The sequence below is a fragment of the Wasmannia auropunctata genome, unplaced genomic scaffold, assembly GCF_000956235.1.
Source record: "Wasmannia auropunctata unplaced genomic scaffold, wasmannia.A_1.0 LD335976.1, whole genome shotgun sequence".
NCBI classification, from domain to species: domain Eukaryota; kingdom Metazoa; phylum Arthropoda; class Insecta; order Hymenoptera; family Formicidae; genus Wasmannia; species Wasmannia auropunctata.
Window position 1 is genome coordinate 1,478,627 of NW_012026914.1, and position 14,118 is coordinate 1,492,744.

Genomic DNA, 14,118 nt, shown 5'->3' on the forward strand with positions numbered 1-14,118 from the left:
AATATTTACAGAGATTAATACTTGTGACATTCACTGAACGCAAAAAAAAATAAATGTAAATATAAGTTAGTTATCAATAATCATGTATGCATAATTATTGATAACTATTAATCAACAAATAATTTTTCCTTAAATATTTTTAAATCGAGCCAAAAGCATAAAAATATAATCGATAAAAATACACATCGATTTAATAATTAATTTTAATATTAAATTAATTTTTAATATTAAAACTTAACAAATGTGTTTTATAATATCAATCAATATCACGTCCAGTTTTTGTCGACGAATACTTAGGATACCCAATGATAATGAAATATTATAAAATACGAAAAAAAATTTATCAGAAAAATTTTCGGCATTGGTTTTTTTAGCAACGTAAGCCAAAAAGCCATTATCACGTGTTACCGATTTTTATCATAAAAAATAATGCAATTATGCTATCTCGTCAGCAAGCAGTAAAGTTTAAAGTGTTAAGTACCACAACCTTTTGTTCCTTTCACGGCAAGAATTTCGCCCGCGCGCGAAGATGAAAATACTGAGCGTACGATCTTAACCCTGTATATAACATTATAATTTTTTATGAAGATCCCAAACTCAGCCTAGAACGGTACAATAGACCACTAGTCTGGCTACTAGGTATATTTTTTTTTTAACATAAATCGCTTTTCTTCAATACTAGTATAAGAATTATAGGTACTAATTTGCGATCCTTTGATAGGTGATTAGTACGACAATGTGGACGTAACTACCTAACTTTTCGGATACGCTCGTGTTCTACACTGACTTCAAAATTTATCATACTTTTTATTTTGTCACGATAGGCAAATAATCCAACGGCAAAAGAAGAAGAATATTTATATGACAAACTACTTTTGAACTTTCTTTTCGAATCTAAAATCATCATTATAAATAAAATATATGTATTTTGATAAATATGAACTACGCTGCAAGTTTGTTAAGATCATTTGTTGACGATAATTGACATTTAAATTCAAATATATTACCGAGAGAACAGATATTTTCTGATGTGAGTCTAAATGTCAATAAAATTTTTATGAGCTACTTCGAGTAGCTTAACATTTTAAGAAAATGATAATAAAAAAAACAGATATAAGAGCGTGAATGACGAGTAATAATAAACATTTTGCTAATGTTAACTTTTTAGTATTACCTAATTGTACAATAGGTAGGTAGGTCGACAAGATTTGCAGGTCTTTAACGCGATTATATATAACCCATACCGAAGTGAAAAATTAATTTAAAGAGCGATACACATGCATTTACGCGAGATCAGTGAGTCCACTTACCCCTAAAAGCGACCCATCCGCTTTACAACTTGCGATTCTCGACGGACCGTCCAGCCCTAACTGCAAAATCAATGGTGTCTGATTGAATCAGCTCCAGGTGTAACTGTAACGATACGTTCCAATCTCCAGATGTGCGACCCGGGCCCGACAATAGACGGGGATGGAGTAAACGAGTAGACGATGCGACTGGAGGAAGAAAAAGAGGAGACTCTGGGGCGGTGGGAGGAATAGGGGTACATTAAGTGACATTAATTACCTCTTTACTTTATGTATATATATAATATATATATATATATATATATATGTATAACTGGAGAAAATACTACCGAATTACGAATTGGACAGATTGCTTGGTGTCGTCCGATGACGTGTATTATTCATACCCGTCACCCGACACCGACACTCAAAAAGAGTCTTCGGGCCGCTTGAAATAGTGGCCCCAAACGCGCCCTTTCTATACAATAGCGAAGTTTTCGCTTGATTGAATAATATAATTAATAATTAATAATATAATTAATAATTAATAATATACTACGCGCGAGCTTTATCTTTCCTTAGTAGAGGCAGTCTTTGAACGGCTGCTCGATAGAGTCCATGAGTTTTCATCAAATTCCCGTGGACGTGGATGTTAATCGACGGTTTAATGGGATCACCTCAATTCATTCGAGGCGTCTCGACGGGTTTTCTCTGGGGCGTTCGGTGTGTTCAGGCGGCCAAGCCGTGAGGCGTTTGATGTAGGAGAGCGGGATACTGTTGAGCCACGTGCGCCAGCTGATGATGATGGTTGCCGGAGTGTGCGTGCGTATGTGTGTGTGGATGGACTACGGCCGTGGCGGGCGTTACGGTGCCCGACGACGACGACGACACGTGAATCGGCGGCAGCGGCGTCTGGGACTGCGGTGCGTGGAGGCTATGGCTGTGACCTGCTACCAGGCTGTTATGGCTGCCCCCGCTGCTGGACGAGGTATGACTGTGATGATGATGCCCGAAGACGACCCCAGAGAAGGCCACGGGTCACTGATGATGCTTCGTCGAGCCGTTCGCGTGATGCGCCTGCGCGACCACGTGGTGACTCGAGGGTGGTGCGTGCGCGGTGCTCGGATGGTGATGACTGCCGGTTGCCGCGTGGTGATTCGCATTATTGGCGCTGCTGCTATTATTGTTGTTATTTTGCTGCTGGGTCTGCCGTTGGCTGTTCTTCTTGTTCTTCATCCGACGGTTTTGAAACCAGATCTTGACTTGGCGCTCGGTCAGATTCAGGTTGCGCGCGAGCTCCCATCGCTTCTGTTTCGACACGTAAGCGTTGAAGAGAAATTCTTTCTCCAGCTCGAGAGTTTGAAACTTGGAGTAAGGCTTGCGTTTCTTCCGCACCGTCACTTGGCCCGTCCATTCCAAGGGGTTGGAGCTGCCGCACCCGACACCCATCCCGACACCAACCCCGACTCCCACACCCGCAAGCGAACCTGCGGGAAACAAGGAAGATGGGGAGGAACCCCACATCACTTAACACAATTAGTTTGTCGATGATAAAACAACCTAGCTGGTAGCTAGTAATATACAGTAAGGAAATTTTGTCTCAAAGGCGACGATACCAAGATTCGCAAGATGGATTTCAATATCACTTGCGCTTTTGATTTTACAAAATTTTTCACAGCCTGATTTAGATTAGATCATAAGACTGTAAATCAATATTCAAATCAAATAAATGAATAAACTAAATATTACAGACAAATTTAATACTGTCTGTAGAATAGTTTCTAGTTTAATCGCTGGCAAAATCCGAGCGGATTTTGAATGAAGAAAGTAGTTGTACCTGTTCTTTTACAATCATCGTCATTCGTTACTACGAAGTGACTGGCAGAAATAAGCGCAAATATATCGGTTCGTTAGTTGGTGCTTCGGTGCGTAACCGATACCGTTATTCTTTCTTTTTTAATAGACGTTCCGTAATCGTTCATTATAAAAATGATTCTGCCATCTGGATCGTATAATAAATTAATAAATGCAAATTGTGTTTACTTATTACGCAAATTTATCCTCTCACGTAAATAAATCAATTCAGAGAAATTAAATTAATTTATTCTGAAAATGACAAATGCACTCGCTACCGCAATTCTAGAAAAAGTGTTTTAAAAAAGCCTTTAAAAAAAAGATAAAAAAAGAAGATATTCAGTATTAATTATCTTAAATAAAAATGATCAGATCGGTGCTAATTATGAACGCAGAAATGCGCGCAGTAATTTGTTAATTTCTTTAATTTTTACGATAAATTATTAAGCAATGCATTCTATAAGATGTATTAATATTTTTATGTAATAAAAAATATTATTTCAACAATAAATCCTATTGAAAAGTGTGTTGCTTAAATTTTTATATAAATGATGATTTGGCAGGTGCAATTTGGCATTTTCTCATTCTCGACCTCTTCGCTCTCCATTGTTCTCGTATTTAGACGAGAATGGACGTATTCTACACGAGGAACTAGATCTGCATAGGGTACATCCGCAACTAAATCCGTGCCTGATGCAACTCTCCGAATGTCAAAGCGTGCACTCCAGCTGCATGTGCGTGCGCAACATTATTCATACATATACACGCGTATATGTATACGTGTACAACATGCGCACGAGGGTTGCCGTGGCCGTTCCTGGCACAGTGGTATGATATAATTGGACCGGTTCTACTAACCGCACGAAAAACATGAAGCCGGAGTTAGCGCGGAACCGTTGTTAGGCTCGTTCTCTAGAGCGTTTCGACTGGTCGGTGGTTTTTAACAGAGCACACTATGCTCCGTTGCAAACTCAGAATATGGAGCAACGCGAATGCATTTGTTAAAGCGGAATATACGATATGGGATGGTGCAAGATACATACGGCAAACTCGCGCCAGTGGAATGAAGCGATTACGAAAGCTCGCGACTCATCCGTCTATCTTTAACCCAGCCATGGACTGGATAAACGTCTTCTTCGTGTACGCAAATGCAACAAAATTATTTAGCGGGCTGTCTGGCGATATTTCATATTTTTCATATTTTTTTATATAAAAGAAGGGAAAAGGGGTTGTCCCGCGGAGCCACTACACTTTACACCGCACAAAAATGTCAAATTGTTTCTCTTTTATCGTTACAATCAAATATAATTAATTAGTAATTAATTTAATAATGAGAAAAATGTCTTGGCCCACAAAACTGTTTAATCAAAGGGAGTGGGTCATCTATCTTTAGCATATCTGAACAAATATTGTTACCTGATGCAAAACATTGTTTGATCCGTCGGAACATATGCGTGCAATGGACGCCATTCGCGCAACATTATAATACCTCAGATGTCACGCAGATATTTTTATGAATCTCAACTGACAGCTCTTTAGATTTATTACTATTAAAGCTATAATTTTCTGCCAGCTTAAGCCGTAAAACAAAAATACATAAACACAAGAGTCATTTTAACATGCAAATTATTAAAATACTTTGATATCTTATATATCTTCGTCGATAAGATACGCGTTTGTACAAACGAACGAAGAATTTCACTCCTCGAGTTTTACCCTAGTTCAATTCTCGAATTTTCCTCTGGTCCTCGAGCCTTTCTCTATCTTCCTTTCTCTTTTGATACGCTCTCTTGTTACCTCGATGCGATTATATAAGAGATAAAAATTTATTGCGCATTAAAACATAAAAATGTTTAACAAAGGTCAGTACTCTTACTAAAACGTAAAAATTATTTAACAAAGGTCAGGATTCTCATAAATAATGATATAAGACGAACAGAGATAGAGATCATGCCATATTAATGAGTAAATTATAAAAATAATGAATCGTTAAATTTCGATTCTAATGTTTTATAAATTTTCGTACAAATATTCTGTTTTAAAATTCAATACCGAAAATCTTAACAAAGTATCAATTTTCATATATATTATATATATATAGGTATATATATATATATATATATCTTTGATTTTAGAATTTTGGTCCATCAGTTAAATTGGAATATTAAGATAAACGACATAAAGGTATACATTTTTTAATTGTTAACAATTCCTTTTTAAACTGATATTTTATATCTATCTAATCAAATAAGCCAAAATATTAAAGTTTCTTTGATATTTATTAGAGAGTTAATAAAATATTTAAAAAATCACAAGATATTAATTATTTAGAGTTATAAAAAAATCAGTGTACGTTCTAAAAAACATTAAAAATTAAAACAAAGTAGTATTGCCTATAAAAAGAATAATAAAAAGATTAATATAAGGAGATTGAAATGTTGCGCGCGCGCGTTCAAAAATTGCAGCAAGTCTCCCGAACTAATAGACTCGATTTCTGATAGTCGAAGGGTTCATAACTGGGGTTGTCGCGCGTAACGGGAGTGCAATATTGATTGGGAGCGTTCGACATCTTTCATATCTATAATATATTTCTACCTATTTACTATTTCCATTTTTAATTTCTATGAGTCAAAATTTAGAAATTAAATAAATTTTACAAATTAAGTATAAATCAATAAATAAAAGATTTAATATATTTAATTAAATATTTACAAATGTAATCTATAAATTCAACATTATTGTAAATACTGAGCAACGGAAATGTTTAATTGTACAATCTAATCTTGAATATTAAGGAGATTAGAAACATACATATATGAAACTATTGCTGTATTCCTAATTAACTTTTTATTTAATGACGTAGCTTTATTTCAAAGAATTAAAACATCAAGTAAATAAATATATACACGCATATGTTTCTTCTTTAAATAAAAAGCAAATAAATCTCAAAAACGGCCCATTTAAATTTTACTATTCGTACAAACGGATAGAATACTTTATTTCACCGTGAAACCGGTGGGCCTGATAAAGCCATACTTTATGCTAAATTTATTCTGGCCCGTGATATAAGTGCGCATAATGATGACCGGTAGGCCTCAAAGGCCTAATTAAGCGCGGATACTAATACGCGGTAAAATAAATGCGGACCGATAAATGGCTCGCGGCGAGTCGCGTTCTCCCGATGATGCGGAGATAATATCTCACGGGAGAGATCGACTTGTGCCGGGGACACCTGGCCGACATTGTGATTCTTCGGAGATTACCCGGACTAATATGGGATGGTTCTCGGCACGATACAGTGGAAGCGGCGGACTCTCTCGTGTCGAACGAGCGGGCAAAGATAATGGAGCCGCCATCTATTGGGCTACGCTTAAACTATACGCGGGTGCGCGCCCGCGTTTCGCTATTTCGTATGTACGGCACGCTTGTGCGCGCGCGCGTACACACACATACGCACGCACACATACATATATACACTCCTCTCCCTTCGTGTGCATACGATTAGCTCTCGGCTGATCACGCGAATGTTATCTCGGTTATCAAAGTGCCGTCGATGGCGCTCGCACGAGCAACAAAGTAACGATAAACCGCGGCAACGAGCGTCGTGCCGCATGTGGCGAGCAAAACACGGCGAACTTTTTTTTCAGAAGGACGCGGCGGACGAACGGTAACGATCGATGAGACACACACCTTCCCTTTTACGCCTGATATGAAATTCAAATATTTCCACACGGAATGGAAAAATTGAGCACCGCCATCACGATATAATTATGTTAAATATCATTTACAATCTTTGGTATATCGATTATATCGTAATAAGAAATGATTATAAATTAATGCCATGTCAAAGTATTTTATTACCACGGTGATTTATATCCGTTATTGTGATATCCCGCATAGATAAAAAATACGAAAATTAATGACTCATTTTAAAGCGTATTTAATGTTTGCTAAAAAGTATCTTTATAAGCGATGATTTCGTAGTTACGAGTACTTTCCTGCGAAAAGAACATTACCAAGCAGCACGGCGTATCTAGAACACTAATCTGTCTTAAAGGGAACGTTAGTTGAATGTGAAAAAAAATGATAGTACGAAAATAAAATAATGGAGAGATAGTCGCGACAATACAAGCGCGCGAAACAGCCGTTAGCCGGAAAGACTGAACGCCTGCACGGGTCATGGAACGGATCAGCTGATCGGAGGCGCGCGCCAGAGTTTACGAGTTACGGCCGCCAATAAACCCGCCGCCGTTCGTTGTTGCTCATGCGACGTTTCATGGGTTGCAGGGTCCCGAGAAAAGGACAGAGAAGGGAGGAAGCACAAAAGAGAACGATGTGAATGAACGATGACTGCGGTCTTTACTTGTCGAATAAGTTCGTCAGGAATCGTCGAGGAATACTCGAGACGCCCATTTTAGGAAGTCACGTGCGATTAGTGTAAATTACCGGCAATCCTTTTGTCGTAGCATGCTACATACATCGTTCTTGGCGCGACGTCTTCGTTTAGTCTAAGCTAAGAAATTAATTTTAAATTTCGTTTCACAGGTTTATTAATTCCAATGGACTTTCTGGACGTGACATTTGAGGACTATTATGTCGTTTTACGGTAATTTTTCTGTGAAAACGAAAAACTACCTGAGGAGTTTACAAACTTCCCATTGTATATACAGGAGCGTACAAAATAGTTCACCGTATTACGAATAGAAGAAAAAAGGCAGTGAAAATCTTTCTGTGAAAATACTGTTAGTGTTAAACGGTAAATGATGTTACATTTTATATAAGCTGAAAAGGGATTCAAGACCAATTGTTAAAAAAGAAAAAAATTTGACAAGTCGGAGTAGATGCTTACCTGGAGGTGGGTAGGGGCTCGAAGTAACAGGTTCGGGCGCTCCGTAGGCGCTTCTCAGGCCGCCGTATCCATCGTGAGGAAAGGCACCATCCGCAGCAACCATAGCGGCAGCGACCCTACCACGGTCATCCGCCGCGGATGGCGCCAGATACGGTACCCCCGCCTGCGAATGAGGATGATGATGTCCAGCCGTGTCAACAGGATGGTGATGCCTCGCCGTCGTGTATGGCCCGTAATTGCACCAGCTCTGAGAGAAGCTCTGATGACAGGACGACACGGCTGGATCGGCGGCGCCGGTGGCACCGGTGGTGGATCCACCGGTACTCGACGTCGTAGTTGCCGCGCCGGCCGAATTGTAGGACTTGTAATCCGAGGTAGAGCCGGCGGTACTGGCCGATCCAGCGGTGGCTGCCGCGGGCGACCAAAACAGCCCGGCCTTCCGGTTGTCCCTGGAGGAACCGGAGGTCGAGGTGGGATCGGCCGCCAGGTTGTAGTACGTGGGGGGATTGTTACCCCCGTAAGTCTGATGATGGTTCAACGATTCGCCCGCCGTGGACGAGTAGTGGGAGTCCTGGGGATGGTGCGGACTGTAACTCCAGCCGCCTTGAGACCCTGCCGAGTGAGAGTGCCGTATCACGCCTGCTGCGCCCGCACCGCCTGGCGCGCCTGATGATTCCACGCAAGCTACTTCTCCGTAAGTGGTACCACCGCCTCCTGGTGTCGCTGTTAATCTCTTGGCGGGTATGTGAAGTGGCCCGGCCGCGCTGTTGCTCGCTACCGAAGAAGCGCTCGGCGAGGTTGAACTGGCGCTCGCTGTAGGCGCCGGTGGCGCTGTCGTTGCCGATGATACCGGTGCACCAGGTGAAGTCGGTGTTGTCGCTTGATGAGAACCTGGTGTCGAGGTTGTCTGTTGAATCGATACGAGGGTCGAGGCTGTTGGTGGAACTGGCGGCGGGCTGTCCTCGTAGAGGGAACCGTTCATCATGGCCCACCAGGTCACCCCGGTGGAATTCCCCGCTCCGGTTGCTGTCCCCATCGGCGTGACCGAGCCAGGGTGGCCCACGCCGGAGCCACATAGCGGCGCGGCGTGAACATTATCGTACAGCGTCGCCGTCGAGCAAGCCACGTGATCGGCGATGGTGCAGATGATGACGGTTTATTGCCGGTGTTACAACAATATTTATGTCCGCGTTGATTGGTGTAGGTGATGGTTCCGTGACCGCCGTATGAGTTCGATGATAATCCGCGCGATACGTGAAGCACAAGTCGACCAGAGTTCACCCGAAATATGAAAGTCGTCGCATGGTCGTTGCGATAACAAAGCGATAAGCAAAACGGGTATATGTAGATTTCCCCAGTTTTTGCGGAACACCGATCAAATGAAACGTAGCGTAAATCGCGAATGGGTCCAGCAGTAGGAAACACGACGTGCGCGTGATGCGAGTACACGCCGAGGATTTTCACCAAGAACCGAGAAACGGAGCGCTCATCGTGATCGAGCCGGTCGTGTTGGTCCGTGAATTCACGGAGTAAATAAAGAAAGCGCGTGCAGAAGGTAAGCGGAGACAGGCGAGGAGCGAACGACAGGCGGGTGGGGATAGGGAAAATCGTATGGGTACCGCGCGTCCGATGACGGGGTTGGTGGCGGGAGAGAGGGTGTGCAGCGCCGCAGCAGACAGGTGGAGGGGTAGATAAACGTGGAACAGGGAAGCGAAGAGGCACGGGCAGCGGCGAAGGATAGACGGGGACGCGATAAAGTGCGTGGTAATCCACGGACGAGAGGTCCACACGCGGCGATGAGAACGACGTTGATGATGACGATGTTGACGACGACGGGTCGAGATAATCGATGTGACAGCACCGAGCAAGCCACGTGTGAACGTCGCCGATGTAGAGTAGATTAATAATTCGTGCAGATATTATGCGGTTGTCCAATCGGCCGATCCAACGATGCGGAATGAGGGTTGAAACGAAAACAAAATGACACAGCGCGATTTAGCGACAGTGCATCGTTCGGATCACGGTAACTTGGAGCAGCGATTGCGCTTGATCGCCGCGCGTTAAGACAGTTAACGCTAAAACCAGCGCGCCGCTATCTAATGCGAGCACCAGCTTATGACACTTGGCAATCGTCAATCTCTTAGCGAGCTAATTCACTGCGCAACTGATTGCGCTATGATCGTCCCCGTGGTCTGCCATGTACGAGCCGCACGTCGCCCCGTCTCTGTCATCCGCGAGAACTGTCATCCCCATTGCGAAGAGGTTCCGAGCGCGATTCATCAAACGTTCCGTTCGCGCGCGCGTTGAACGTCGCAATATCTATCCAATCACGAAACTCACAAACGGAGAAAACATTAAAGAGCCTGGAGTTGTCGCGAAGTCGTCTAAGACACTCTAGGAAGAGGGAGAAAATTCCCGATCGGAGCAGAAATCCTTTATCTCTCTCGTATTTTATCTTCAGGTCAGTCAGGTCAGATAGAACCACCCCTTGGTATTAGCGTAATTTGACCGAAGGACCCTTGGCAGGTAGTAGAACGCCTTTTCGGTCCCGAGGATCGTGCGCCGATACACACACGCACGATGCTCACACACATATGGAATAACCCCCTTTCTTCTTGCTGGCCTCGCTGAGCCGAACTGAGCGTCAACTGAGAGCTCTGCCCGCGGCTTGGAGTCGAACGGGCCGAAAGTGACGCGAGCGCGATCTCTCGGAACGTTGGCAAGCGAAGCCCGGACGGACTCGTTGTCTCCCACCCTCCTCTCACGACCGCTTCTCGCTCTCGCGCGCGTTTCTCGGCGTTCTCCCCCCATCCCCCTACCACGCGCGCTCTAATCTGCTTTTCTTCCTCTTCTCCACCGTCGCAGGCCAGCGAGCACGACATACCAACTATCTTACGGAGAGACTGCTCTTCTTGCCTTTCGACGAGTATTGCGAACCACCGAATTTCAATACCGCCACTTTTTCTCGAAATAGTCGGCTCGTGGTAAATGAGAGAAAAAAAGAGATGATCACAAACACCGAGACTGGACGATGAACCGATAGCAATTACTTCCAGTAACTTAATAAGAAACTGTATTTGCTGAATACCGTTACTGATAGTATAACTTCTATCAACAAATGTACAATTATACTACTAAATTTAGAGATTTAAATTCTTTTCCTATTTTTTTAATATCAAAGTATATGATTTTGTCAATAAAGAATTTTTTTTATTATATTATTTTTTAGTAGACTTGAGTCTACTTTAAAATGATAAGATTTTAGTCAAAGTGCAGAAAATTAAAAAAATACGATTACATAATGGATTCTTATCTTCGAATGTAATACATCCTAATGAGTCAATTCTTGTATTAATAATATTTCTTTCTAATAACAGCAATAAATAATAGTCGACCTTGTTTTACTGATATCTTTATAGCTACAATTTGGTCGTGGTTATAATTATATTTAACGATTTCATTTTACGGTTATCATTATAATGATGCTTGTGGGTGTAGTTACATTTATCAGAGACCGGTTTCTTAATTTCAGATAGTTAAGTTCCTTCAAAAGTAATTTTTCTACGATGTTTATATTACGCGCTATTCTAATTGAAAGATTCTTCCATCCTTGACTCTCTACCTTTTCTTTCAATTTTTTCATTTATTGTTACAATTATAAATTTTCAATTATCATTTTCACAACTAATGAAATTCATTAGGAATGCATCCGAATTTCTCGCGCTCTCCTTCTCACGAAACGTCACGTGGTTGGTGAAATGCCCTCATGGATCACGCCTGGCGGCAGCCGGAGTCAATCTTTGATAGTGTGTACGTGCATGTACACGCAGTGTGCGAGCAATACGTCATGGCAGTATTGCAGTCTAAATCTCGGTACTTTTATGGGCAGTAAAGTAAAACGGTCTGACAACAACTCCGGTAGCACACACGCTTTCCATCTGTTTGTCCATCAGTGTCGTGTGCCATCAGACTGTGTTACTCACGAGAGAATCATGTCTTAATGATCACGTATTAGTAATCAGATATGCAAAAGCCTTTAATTTTCGAAGAATTTTGAAATGACTCCAACCACACTAACGAAAAATTTTCATGACAAAGTTTCAGATTGGATAGATTTTAATTTTACCGATTTTTACTATTATGCAATTATTAAATAACAATTCATTTTTAAACAATAAATAAATTATACAATATTTAATAAATGATTAGATAAATAACTTTGACAATTATTGAGCAAAATAAATCTTATTATTGCTTAAAATAAAACTATTTCAGTATTTATACAAAATAAATCAAGTGTTCCAGATGAAAATTTAATTTAAATAAAATAAAGTTTAAAATAATTTTTTATTTTTATTGTATTTAAACAAAAAGATTTTTTAAATAACGTTGTCTTTTTTTATAATATCCATACGTGTTTATCAAGAATATCTCTAAGAAAATATGTCTAGCGAATAAGATTTCAGGTGATGTCACGTAAGTATACCTGATTATATATATAGTGAATGGAATTTAATATGACGCTCGGACGAAAATGGGGTCGATTGGTCTGTCAGCGGCGAACCAGACAATAGGACGATTTCGAGTCGCGATCGTGTCGGTACACGTGTACTAAGTAGGAAACACAACTCGCGCTTGAATACGAGTGTAATAAATCGCGCGGGAGGCGCGAGCCACCCGACGTTTGTTGTACAGGCGACGCGATCATGAATGGACTTTATAGCAGCCCGCCCATTTATAGGTAGTATGCGCGCGGTTTAGTAGCTATGGGCTTAGTGCGACGCGGTTGTATACAATCCTCTGTTTACTGCAAGTACGTACCTAGGAAATAGATAGGTTTATGACCAGATTTTCATTCGGGCTTTCGAAGCTGATCATTCACTAAATTAATACGAATTAACCCGCATACACTGACGCGGAAAAAACATTGTCTTGCGACATATATTTTTATAAATTCGATTTTTTCGGAGTGCGCTTATTATCGTATCGATTGATTGCCAAGTGTCATCAGTAGTATTCCCAACTTAATATATTCAAATTTAATATTTTAGTTCATAGTAGAGTAGATACTAAAATGTTGTATATATACATATACATATATGTATATAACTTTTGTACTGCAGCAATTGCAATGTTGCTCTGCTTCATTTAACAATTTTATATTTTTCAACTTTTTAATTTATAGCATCTATTGAATTAACATTATAAAATAATTTAAAAATTGTGAAAATAAATGTGCGTATAAATTAGCGCATTTTCTACTTGATCATAATCAAATTAACATTGTGAAAAATATAATATTAAATTAAAATTAATATTGTGCAACTCACCTTGTATACCGGGCAGTGTTCCGGGGAACACGCGGGAAAGCCTGCAATATGACATAGATTGCGACTATAAATTATGTGTTCCTTTACACATTCACATATTCACATACACATACACACACGTGCGCGCGCGCGCGCAGTCACAAATTTTATATATAATTATATAAATTATATATAAAAAATATATAATTGAAAGTCCGCGTAAAATATTGCATATGATATGATATATAATATATATATATATATATATATATATATATATATATATATCTTTATTACATATGTACTTTTTATCAAATTATAAATAATTAAGTACTAAGTATATTAATGTACGTTAAGAATGTAAAGCAAACAATTTGGAAAAGACGAACCTGCTGCTCAGCTCGAACGGGTGAAACGTCTTCTCCACGGCGCCGTACACTTTGAGGCCTTTTATTTACAAGTCCAAGAGGAAAAACGTCAGCCTGCAAAAAAAAAGCCGGAAGCGCAAATTAAATGGTCTGTCGGTTGATAACTGCCCTTCATAACGGGTCATGTCGCCATGAGTTTTATATGGCTTTTAGTAGCTTCTATCACGGCAGGTATAAAGTTCTCTACCTTGTACAACCATTAATGCGACGCCGTTCTATAACGAAACCTTACTTTGCTCTACCTTCTACACTCGGAGACTTAGCTTTACTGAACCACTTAAAAATGTTCATTACTTACTCATCTTATAGTGAAATAAATAATATTTGCTTAGAAAACAACTTAATCCAGAAACATTCCTATATTGTCCGAAACTCATGTTACACAAACAATT

General features: G+C 40.4%; 2 protein-coding genes across 3 annotated transcripts in view; both read right to left on the reverse strand.

The window, feature by feature from the left end:
- Nucleotides 1–1,607: 1,607 nt before the first annotated feature.
- LOC105454758 (homeobox protein Hox-D9) lies at nt 1,608–10,615 on the reverse strand. 2 transcript variants are annotated; one of them, XM_011697624.1, is made up of 2 exons: nt 7,990–10,615; nt 1,608–2,773 (listed from the first exon to the last, which is right to left on the reverse strand). In XM_011697624.1, the coding sequence occupies exons 1-2, from the start codon at nt 9,023–9,025 to the stop codon at nt 2,325–2,327; spliced, it is 1,485 nt and encodes a 494-aa protein (XP_011695926.1). In that variant the 5' UTR covers nt 9,026–10,615; the 3' UTR covers nt 1,608–2,324. The 2 variants fall into 2 exon arrangements, with proteins under 2 accessions (XP_011695926.1, XP_011695925.1); XM_011697623.1 differs by having other exon boundaries at nt 1,608–2,812.
- Nucleotides 10,616–12,340: 1,725 nt separating this feature from the next.
- The window catches only part of LOC105454757, an 83,591-nt gene continuing 81,813 nt past the window's right edge, over nt 12,341–14,118 (reverse strand). The window contains exons 5-7 of the mRNA XM_011697622.1: nt 13,688–13,780; nt 13,320–13,360; nt 12,341–12,810 (exon numbers count right to left, since the gene is read on the reverse strand). Of these exons, the coding sequence (XP_011695924.1) occupies nt 12,762–12,810; nt 13,320–13,360; nt 13,688–13,780 (183 nt within the window). The 3' untranslated portion in view covers nt 12,341–12,761. The remainder of the gene's footprint in view (nt 12,811–13,319; nt 13,361–13,687; nt 13,781–14,118) is intronic.

What these genes read in the sequence shown, in the direction of transcription:
- LOC105454758 (XM_011697623.1), bottom strand. Translation starts at nt 9,025, where the DNA reads ATGGGGACAGCAACCGGAGCGGGGAATTCCACCGGGGTGACCTGGTGG. An exon ending in GAGCCCCTACCCACCTCCAG is followed by an intron (nt 2,813 to 7,989) that starts GTAAGCATCTAC and finishes AATTGTGTTAAG; the next exon opens with TGATGTGGGGTTCCTCCCCA.